This window comes from Vidua macroura, chromosome 3 (assembly GCF_024509145.1).
Source record: "Vidua macroura isolate BioBank_ID:100142 chromosome 3, ASM2450914v1, whole genome shotgun sequence".
In the NCBI taxonomy this organism is placed as follows: Eukaryota; Metazoa; Chordata; class Aves; order Passeriformes; family Viduidae; genus Vidua; species Vidua macroura.
The window spans coordinates 9,939,317-9,950,048 of record NC_071573.1 but is presented as its reverse complement, the minus strand read 5'-3'; the positions used below and the strand labels follow the sequence as shown (position 1 = coordinate 9,950,048).

Here is a 10,732-nt window from a genome sequence, read left to right as displayed (position 1 = left end):
CTTTCACCCAGCCCCAAATGCAGCAACCACCTCTGAATACCAGTCAGTCAAGGATTTACCAAAATAAGGGAGAAACACACAGGGGTGGAGAAAGCAGGGAGAGGTGGGTGAGAACTGTTTGAACTTCCACCCACAGACAGAAGCTGACGTGCAGCAGGAATCATTTGTGAAACCACTCGGTGGAAGGTCAGCATACTGTAGGTTCAACATGGCTGATGTGCATTTGTTTCACCTTTCCCACCGCCCCCACAAACTGAAAATCAAACATGGAGTTTTTCTTAAGACTCTTTACTTTTTTTTTTCTTAACTTAAATTATACGTCCAAAATACAAGTGTAAAACCTCACAATGAAAGACACTGCTAATTTCTACAAAATAGTCTAAATAATAATGCACTTACATCATTTACACAATTTACCTTCACAATAAAATAGGAGCACTTAGATCACTATTTACATATTGACAGAGGATGTGGCTATGCAGCCACCCACTTTTGGTGCTGTCTCCTGCTGGAGTACCTCTGGGAGACTTGCAGGGAACAAACCCTGCCAAAACTTTTCTAGGTGCAGGATCCTGCCCAAAGGGTACCGAACAGACCAAAATGGTGGCAAGTATTTGCTTTTTCATCTTAAAGCTGTCACTGCAGCACATAAGCACACATCAATGAGTTATTTAAGGAATTCCCTGATACAGAATTTTGCTTTGCTATATTAGGCACTTCATTATACAAGTTATTTATTATGGCTTATGCAAAAGAATTCACTTTCTTCAGGATATGTATTTGCCAGATTCAGTGGGAGAAAGACACATTTAAGGGCACACTTTCAGCCAATGTTTTGGGTTAAGTCTGCATCATGAATTTGGATCACATTACTTCGTATCGGTAATGAAGCAAATATTTTATCAAGACCTGTTCCTTTCAGCAAGTCAAGCAGCCAGTGTGTTTTAAATTTTAGTACACCTGCACTTTTGTGCAAAAACCTTGGCAACTACAGATCTCCCTCTTCCAGTAAGTTAACTACTTACATCCATGCTGTTCCATGTGCCATGGGGTGACATATCCCACATATGATTGTCTTAAAAGAGTACACTGTAGGTTGAGGGATTATTTACATATCTTAACATGTAGAAGATAAAGTTGTAACTTACCAAATAATAAATACAGATCAGAGTACAAGATTGAAATAAAATAAATTAGAATGATTCCCTAAGGTGTTGAATTCCTTCTCTTAAGGCCTAAGCCAAAGATGAAAAAAAATCCTCCAAGTGATATATTCCCAATGGTTCAAAAAGGTTTTGGGTTGGGCTTCTAATTAGACACTGTTTGCAAATTAGATGTTTAGCTAAGCTGGTGGGTATTTGAAACCTATATGATCAAAAAGCAAAACTTACCTCTAAAAGAAGTCTTTTGGGTAAAAAATTTAGACCAAACATTAATACTGTTTTTATTGGGAAGAACATAGTTCTCAAAGATTGTCTCGACATTAATTCAGCAGCAAGGAAATAAGCATACAGTTAAGAACACAACGTATTTGTGAAGCAAATACGTGTTAGTGCACATGATTTTCCAAAAACTTCTCTCCGCAGCTACATTTGTGCGTATTTCAGAATGCTTCTAACTAGATGGTTAATACAAATCTTCTCATGACTATAGCTAAGTCTGCCATTTAAAAAAACTAACTGAAAAACAGTTAGGAGTTAACTTACTCAAGAATGATGCCAAATTCCAGGTCCAAATATATCAGAACACTGAGAAATTTGGAATCCAAGTAAAAATCTTAAAACTTAGGTCTATCAAACTTGAAAAAAGAAAAAAAAAATCTTAAAAGCAGTGAATCTGCTCTCAGAATTGCACACTCACCAGGTTTGTAAACTCTACATGAAGTCAGTGATGCACCGTTCACTGTAAGAGGTATAATGTGGATGCTCTATGCAGAGCCATACAGATGCTTTTTGGCTGCAGTTTCCTTCACATCTCCTCCTTGAGGATTAAGCATCTAAAGTAATTTGGTAGCTAAAAGTGTCTCAGAGGAAGAGGCCTGGCTTTACATGGAAGGGGAGGTGACAGGTGTCCACGTGGATGCCAGCCTGGCATGTGCAGAGGCGTCGTACTGGCTGTCGGGCAGGTCCGCGGGCGCCGCGCCGTCGTACAGGGGTGAGGCAGAGGAGGCTGCTGTCACGGGGTGGGACAGAGCTGAGTAGTGTCCTGGAGAGCCACGCAGGAACTGGGAGCTCAGCCCGTTGGACATGCCGCTCGGCTGGGACGCCGGCGTGATGGTGCTGTTACTCACAGACCACAGGTTGGGGTACTGACTGGAAGAGGGAAAGCCATAGGTAAAACCAGTTATTAGGGACTCTAGTGCCTGCTGGCAGCTCCTCAGCTCACAACACAGCCCCCAGGCCAGGTCTGTTTGCTGCAAACAGTGAAACTCTCTAGGCAGTTCCCAGCCACTGTGAGGCAGGAAGGACCCCCAGGCAGAATCTGTGCTCATGGCAACCCATAAATAAACTGAACTTCCCTATTTTCCAACAGATAGGGGCTTAGACAAAAGGGGTGGCAGAAATGCCTTCCGTGAGGCTTCACAGTTCCAGTTCTACTGGTTTTACCTAGTGAACAACTCAGTGCAGAAATTGAAACTCCAGGAACTTTGCAATTTCCTAAATATGCATCTAGATGTGGATCAGACAGAGAAAGAAGTGCTAGAAGGACCTTTTTACTCAATCTGTGTTCAGGACTAAAAAATACGTTCAGCAATACAGTTAACTCAGAGTGGGTAGTAGTACATAGTCTGATTAACAGTTCCACATGCATGGTTCAAATACAAAAATGCTTTCCACAAACAGAATGGTAGGTCTAATTGCTAAAAAAGATGTCCAGATCTTGTCCCTCTCTAGTTCATAACAAATATTTTACCACCTTTTCTGCAGCTCTTTGAATTTTCAAGTTTAGCTCTAAGGGACTAAACACAAGCTGAATTTTTGCTAAAGGATTCAAAAGTTTAATTAAAGATAGTAAGTACAAAGAGGAGAAAAAATTCTTTTTTTATGATCACAAAATATCAAAGACTTTCACCACATGTACAATCCCATGCTATGCTGGTTAGTGTGGCAATGCTTAAGTAAAGAATTACTGCCCCAACCGTGTGCTCCTCCTTCACACTGCTCCATCATTTGTAGCAGAATAACAGCTTCTGGACATGGCTGGAAAGCTATGACCAGCCAAAATGGAAGGGATAAAGAAAATAAACTTTTTAAACACCATTATGCATAACAGAGATGAAACTTAAGATTGAATTTGAGGATGCTCTCTATGTTTGTCTAAGTAATTTGCAACCCATAATTTATCAAGTATTGTTGTCACATGTATCTACATTTCCAGAGCCAAAGCATCAAAAAAAAAAAAAAAATCTGTTTCTTCAATCTGTTTTCCTTGTGGATAGTCCTTCTAAGTGCCCCACAGAGTGCTAATGGTTCATACCAGTGGCCAAAAGGACTTCTAATCTGCTGGTGACTCTTTACCTCCTTTTTCAGACTTTTCTTCCCAGAAAGTAGCAATACAGGTATTTGAGGGATGAGCTCCTACCTGGAGCTGGTAGCTGTGCCAGTGCTGTGACCCATGGGCAGCATGGCTGTGTGTGTAGTAACTCCCAGAGAAGACCAGTTGTCATGGGACTGCAGCATGGATAGGCAGGCAGAGGAGTTGTCAGCATAGGCTGCTGAGAAAACACATAATCACTTACAAACACTAGAATCAGGCCAAATAGCAATCTTGTATTTAAATGTAATGCAGAGGTTTAAACCACCCTTCCCTACTACTACCTTGGAAAAAAAATACTAACAAAATGACACACAGAGAAAAAAAACAAAGCCAGCAATCAGTAGTGTCAAGCTCATGCCTTTATTGGCATTGCCAATGTGTTGTTTTGTTCCACTCATAACAACAAAATCTTATTTCTGTGAAGGGCCTGTGGCCAAAAGGCTGTCTGCAAGCCAGGTGCTAATTCAGCACATGCCATTTTATACAGTCAGTGGAAAAAGGAGGGCTCTTTATTTACACTGTCACCTGGAGATCTTCCATCTCCATCACCTACACTGCCAGTAACAGTCTGGTAAAGCTGGATAACAAACCTATCACTGGATCACACATCCCAGTTTTGAGCTGAGCATGCCACCTTGAAATCTGCCTTAGGCACCATCAGGAGTGCCTGGACTGTGGCTTAGACTACTTAGTTTGTGACCCAAACTGGCTGGCTCACACAGCAGGGGCACTAGGAAGCTAAAAAAGGAATCCCACACAGCCACCCATGGCCAGAAAGAAGCTGCTGTGGTAGCTAGCTAAGGGAAGGAAGTTTTTCGCTGAGGACCAGGGAACAAGAAAGAACACCAGAGAGGTTTTGTTCTTTTATCCTTTTTTAAGTCTTGCACAAAATTTCCAAGATGCAAGAAAAGTTCACAGAGAGCTAGTTTGCCACTTTTAAATGAACTACAAAGCTACATACAAGACTGGTCAGGTTGCATCTAAAAGCCCATGTATTCGTAATTCAAAATAATAAATATATTTTCAGTGGGAACTTTCAATATCTACACAGCCTGAAAGCTAAAATTGTTAACCATTCTTCTTTGCCAGAAGAAATTTTAAGAAACCAATGAAACAAACAAAAAAAAAACCCACTGTTAAAAATGCCCTTTTCACCCTTAAGTACCTGGTGCCCGAGATACTAAGTCTTATGATATTGGGCTACTTCTGAGCACACCTTTTTTAAAAGCTCTGCAGTTTACTCAGCTCTTTATTGTTTCTATCTATCCACTGGTGGGACGTTCGTAGACAGACCCTAACTACAGCCACAGGTAACATCAGCTGACAGCTTAAGATTGAATTTGAGGATGCGCTCTATGTTTGTCTAAGTAATTTGCAATCCATAATTTATCAAGTATTGTTGTCACATGTATCTACATTTCCAGAACCAAAGCATTAAAAAAAAAAAAAAAAAAATCTGTTTCTTCAATCTGTTTGCCTTGTGGATAGTCCTTCAGTTCCTCAGTTCTAATCAGCCCCTCAGTTCTAAAGACACTGGGAACACATATTCGGCTCAGGGCCCCCTCTTCCCAGAGCTGCAGCCTCGGACTTACTTGGCGAGTTGTTCCTGTGTGTGTAGGGGCTGGCGTAGGGCGCAGGCCGGTGGCTCCTCAGCGATGAGTACCTCTCACAGCTGTGGGCAGGGGACAGCGACAGCGGGGCTCCAAACTGCGCGTGAGGATTGGCAGGGGGGCACAGAGCCCCACTGCCAGGAATAAGCCAGCTACCTACTGTGGGGAAGCAAGAGGTCTGTGACAGAGGTGTGCAGTGCAGGCAGGCAGAGAATCACAGCAATGAGACAACCGAACAGCGAGGAAATGCACACGCAGGAAAGGAAACTCAAGTTTCAACATAGCTGAAAAATCTGGATCTTTACAACTTTGAGAAATGCTCTTATGAAGGAAAATAAGAAAGCAGCTTAGAAAAAGTCTTATGTCAAGCTAACTTATTTTTTAAATTACGATTTAACCACAACCACAGTAAGGAAACATGGACATTGTTAAACCCTCCCATATGTAGGTATGTGTGCTCAGTAATTGTTAGCATAGTATTCAATTTTAAATTGCTCCTTTGGGGGGTCTCAATCTATAGCTAAGCTCTGAAGTTTCTCAGACTGCTAAGAACTCCTCTTAAAAATTAAGTATTTTCTCTGAAACACAATAATTCCTGCTGCAAATCAACCCCCCCCCCCCCAGCCCATCCTTTTTAGGCTGCATTTTATTGTCAAACATCTGTTAAAAGAAAAATCATTAAAACAGGAATGCTTTTCAATCATCTAGAAGAACTTCTTCAATCAAATGCCCATAATTTTCTTAGAGTACTTAGAACATGAGTACTGTCTCAATAAATTTTATTAAATAAACTTCTGTCTCATGTCCATGTGAACATTGCTATCCTTGTATAAAAAGGCAGATGTCTTTTTAGACATAAAGGCAACTCTGCATAATTCTATTAAATGGTTTTGAATGCAATAAATCCTAACCACACGCAGAGATTATAGTGTTTATGCAATCATCAACAATGCATAAACCACAACCACAGAGACTGGTAACATTCCTCTATGAACTAACAAGCCAGCTATCAAGAACTGGTCTCAAAGTTTTGCTTAACTTCACAGAGAGCAGAAGAAATCAAAGTCATGCTCATGATGCACAACGAAAGGAAACATACACTGTGAATACCCAGACTGCTGGCTGTCCCCAACTTCCTCCATCATGTCTTTGTGATCACTCCTATAAAAGAAACAGTGTTGTATTAGTTAAGAATTTGCCTTTACAAATTTATCTTAAAAATCCACATTTTAGAATTAAGTTAAGAGCTCTCACCTTTCTTTTGCATCAAGAAATGCCTTTGCAAACGGATTGTATTTAATTTTTAAAGCTGTGATCTAAAAACAACAACAAATATCTTTATTTACATGTGTCACCATTCATTATCACACTGATATTAGGATTTGAACTAGGACTATCCACTGAAGTTGGTAAAATCAGATTTCTGAAGAAACAAAAGTAGGCCCATAAAAGCAATTGATGGGCACAAATTAAACAGTTCCTTAAGGTCTGAAGTATTACCAAAGCATTAGGAGTTAAGTCTCTCTGCCAAATTTTGAATAGCCTGAGTTCATTGATCATCTAAGGAAACACTTAAGAAAGGTAGTAAACTAAATAGCTATAAAAATCTTCACATTTCAAGCCAGAGCAGATTTGACATCAAAGAAATCTCAGAAAACCTGATAATTACAACTTCATTCAACACACACATGCATTTGGACTAACAGAAAAAGGGCCACTCCAAAAATGGTGCCTTCAGTCATTTCACTGTGTAGTTCAAATGGCAATTTTTTTTTTTTACCATAGCTGTTTGCCCCCACAGGGTCTATAACGAATCTGCAGTACATATTGAGACAATGATCAGAACTCTCTTCTGTAATTCATTCATAGGGCTTTTGCATACATTTAAATTAATCTTTTATATTTAGCTTCAAAAAAAGCATAGGAAGAGCTGAGAAATGCAAAAGGAGCTCCCTTATTTTGCTCTGCAACATGCACGCTTTGCTACTTGAAACCTCCCGGTACTGGCATCCTCTCCTCCCCGCTGTGCATACCTCCTCGTTCTGGTAGGCTGTCACAGCTATAAACTGGGTTTCTGGGAAGGAATGGCTGGTGATCATCCGCTGCGGGCCACCCACTCGCACTATGTGAATCCGTGGCTCATACTTGTGCAGGGAGTTCAACATGATCTGTGAAAAAACAGAGCAGGTGAGCGGTGGCAGATGCTGCCAGGCACAAAGGGCACTCAGGTTTTAAAGTATCCATCTTTCCTTCAGAGGTGGAAAAAGCAGTAAGTGCGAGTTAAGCCTAAAACTGAAGCTGCGAGAGAAGGAAAGGCACACTGAGGACAGACACAACTTTCTGCAGTTATCCTCATCCCTGTTATTTGACAAAGCACTCACAGAGTCACAAATGCATCAATGATAAGTCAGCCTCAGAAAGCTTCATCTACCACACCGCTGACACTAGCGGATATTCAGACCAGAAGGAGATTTCCAAAAAAGAGAAAGTGATGAAACATCAAGGCACTCATCCTCGGTGGAGCGAACAGCTCTCCTGAATGAAAGAATGAATGAATCGGGGTGGGCAGGGAGAAGCACGACCCATGCCAGCACGTTTGGTAAGGAAAGTATGAAAGCGAGCAGTAAGGAGAGAGCGAGCGCTCAGGGCCGGGCCGGTGCAGCCCCGCTGACCGACAGGTCCCGGTGCCGGTGTTTACCTGCCCGCCGCCGTTGAGCTTGTTGGTGAGTTTGACTTTGCTGAAGGAGACGGGCGCCTTCATCCAGTGGGCGCCGAAGTTGGGCGAGTCGGGGTGGATGTAGACGCAGCTGGGCGCCTGCGGCTCCGGCTTCCCGCCCGGCACCCACTCCCCGTTCACGTACTTCCAGCGGTGCCCGTCGGCCGCCACGAAGTCCAGCAGGAAGGAGTACATGGCGTTGGGGTCCAGCCCCGACACGCTCACCTTCAGCACCGGGAACATCCTCCTGCGGGCGACACGGAGGCGCGAGGCACGGCGGCGGGCAGCCGCCACCTCCGGCCCCGGGCGGGAGCCCGCCCCGGCCCGCCGGGACCCCCTCGCCCCTCGCGGGAGGGCGGCCGGAACCGGGCCGGGGAGGCAGCGCGGGGCTGGCGGGGCCCCTCCCTACCTGCCGTTCTTGGTGACGATCATCTCGTTGGTGAGCTCCTTGAAGCGCAGCCACAGGTCGCTGTCCTCCAGCGCGACGCGCAGCTCCCGCTCCGTGGGGTCCCCCTTCTCGCTGCCCGCCTGCAGCTCGCTCTCCACGGCGCTCAGCAGGTGGTCCACGCGGTACTGCGGGGGCTTGCCCGCGCCCTCCGCGCCGGGGGAGCTCATCCCGGCCCCGCGCCCGCCCGCCCGCGGGGCAGCTCGCTGGCACGGCCGCACCGACACCGAGCCGGGCCCGGGCCGCCTCCCCGCGCCCTCGGCGGCCGGGCCGCTGTTATAGCCCGCCATAAACGTCCCCCCCGGTGACATCACCGCGCCGGCGGGGGGGCCCCGCTGATTGGCGGGCGGCGCCTTTGATGGGCGCGGGCGGCGCTGCCCATTGGCCGCCCGCGGCCATATCAGAACGGTGCCCGCGGGAGCCTGTGATGTTAATTGCAGCCCGCGGGATTAAACGCGGCTATTTTATGTAAATCTGCCCCCAAATGTTTGCACCTCTATCAAAGCCGCCGGGGCCGGGGCTCCGGCAGCCGCGGAGGAAATGGCCCATCTCGGCAACAGCCTCACAACCGGCCAGCGCGGCACCCTCCCGCCTCCCGGCGCAGCGAGACGCCCGGTGCGCTTCTAGGCGGGCAGTCCTGGACGGGAGGCGCTCCCGCCGCAGATTCATATTTAGGGGAAGAAACGGGAAGTCCTCTTCTCCGGGCGGCCGCAAGCTGACAGCAGCACCCCGCCCCGCACGCCGCTCCCCCCCGCACCTGTCCCTGCCCCCTTGACGGAAACTTCTGCAGGGAAGGGTGCAGCTGGCAGCGACAAACCTTGCGGGAAAAAAAACCAGCCAGAGAGCTGGAACCGCACTGTACAGCGGCTGACCACAAACCGGGCACAGCACGGGCACTCCCCGCTTTTAGCGAGCCCATGAGCCCGCCCGTGAGAAAAGTGGCAGAGTTTGCCTCACAGCAGCAGCACAGGCAGTGCCTTCGCAGCCGAGATGCTCGACGGCGATGGTTTCGAGCCATCCCACCTAAATGATTTTTTTTTTAAATCTGAAAATCGGATCGATAGCCACCCACCATCCCACCTAAATAAAAACATACTTCTGATCGATAGTTAAAGGCTTTGTTTCGTGTAGGAAGGAGAAACGCCCGCGAGTTCCTGCGGGCAAGAGGGGAGAAACTCATAGGTGAAACTTGGCAACGGGATGAATTTGTTTTTAAGTTGTTTGACACAAAAACAAGGGCCGGGACGAGGGAAAAGAGGGGTCCTCTGAAGCACTCCCGCCGGCCGGTGGTGTAATAGTTTGCATTCTCCGGAGCTGCGACGGTCTGTGGTGTGAGGGAAGTTTATTACCTTTCCGTGAGAATCCCTGGATAGAGGGCGAGGGGGAGAGAGGTGACAATGAGCAGGAAATAGTTCAATGGGGTCTCTTTAAACAATAACAAGTTCTTTAAACGGGAGCAAAGGAGAGGGAAAAAGAAGCGGAGCGGTGTAAAAATCAGAGTTGTTTTTAAAACAGGCATCTCCGCTTCTCCAAACACCGCGCACCATCGCTGCCAGGATTTTTCAAATTTTAGAGGAAGGTGCCCGGGAGCAAGCAGCCTGGCAGCAGAAGGAGCTGGAAGTCAGGGCTGCCAGGGGAAGGCACGCTGGAGGTCCCTTTTGCGGGATGCAGACAGTGATTGAGTCCTTTTTGGTTTAGGCTGCATTTTCATCACACAGCACCGTCGGGCTCATACATCGTTCACTTACTCAGCTCCGCAGAACTTTTCTTCCCTTCAATCTGACAAGCCGACTTCCTTCAGCCACCTCTCTTTTTTCTTTTTCTGCACTGTACAGAAACGGGAGAAAAAAATGTTATCCCTTCAGATTAATTCTTGCTTTAAAGTTTCTTAAAGTTCTTTCTGCCTGAGCACCTACTGCCTGCTTTTTGTCCTCTTCGGAAGGGGAAAGCAGCATTTGCAAATAAATTACGGGCAAAGTTTACTAAGTTGATACGTGGTCACTGCTAGCCATAGTTGGAGATGATCTTTTCGCTATCAGGTGTTTATTTCACTGAAGGTACTCCGGTCTAAACAAGCAACCACGACCTAACAAAAGCCACGAACGCTCAAGCTCCGCATGAGCACGGCACGCTGGCCCTCGGGTGGGCTGGCAGCCCCATCTTTGGGTCTGTGCTTTGAAGGCGACATTTCAAACATCTCAATCCCGAAAAAGCCGAGTGCCAGGAGAGGCTAACCCCGAAGAAGGAGTCGCACAGACAGCTCCCCGCTCCGTGCAGGTGACAGGGAGAGAAGGGACTTTTCACCCCTTGCAGAAGTCGCGTCACTTTTAGGGTACGGTCCGCGGGGAAGTGGGGGGAGGGGAAAGGGGACAGGAGCAGTGGAGGTGGTGGGGGTCTTGATGGTGGGTCCTGTCCTGCCTCAGC

General features: G+C 46.4%; 1 protein-coding gene across 2 annotated transcripts; it reads right to left on the bottom strand.

The window, feature by feature from the left end:
* Positions 1-302: 302 nt before the first annotated feature.
* On the bottom strand, positions 303-8,744 carry TBXT (T-box transcription factor T). Of its 2 annotated transcripts, none has more exons than XM_053974396.1 (8): positions 8,273-8,744; positions 7,846-8,110; positions 7,181-7,315; positions 6,402-6,463; positions 6,247-6,308; positions 5,130-5,306; positions 3,583-3,715; positions 303-2,312 (listed from the first exon to the last, which is right to left on the bottom strand). In XM_053974396.1, the coding sequence occupies exons 1-8, from the start codon at positions 8,617-8,619 to the stop codon at positions 2,045-2,047; spliced, it is 1,449 nt and encodes a 482-aa protein (XP_053830371.1). In that variant the 5' UTR covers positions 8,620-8,744; the 3' UTR covers positions 303-2,044. The 2 variants fall into 2 exon arrangements, with proteins under 2 accessions (XP_053830371.1, XP_053830370.1); XM_053974395.1 differs by having other exon boundaries at positions 3,583-3,712; positions 8,273-8,622.
* Between the last annotated feature and the right edge of the window lie 1,988 nt (positions 8,745-10,732).

What these genes read in the sequence shown, in the direction of transcription:
- TBXT (XM_053974396.1), bottom strand. Translation starts at nt 8,619, where the DNA reads ATGTCACCGGGGGGGACGTTTATGGCGGGCTATAACAGCGGCCCGGCC. An exon ending in TTTCTTGATGCAAAAGAAAG is followed by an intron (nt 6,309 to 6,401) that starts GTGAGAGCTCTT and finishes TTTCTTTTATAG; the next exon opens with GAGTGATCACAAAGACATGA. An exon ending in GGCACAGCTACCAGCTCCAG is followed by an intron (nt 2,313 to 3,582) that starts GTAGGAGCTCAT and finishes TCCCTCTTCCAG; the next exon opens with TCAGTACCCCAACCTGTGGT.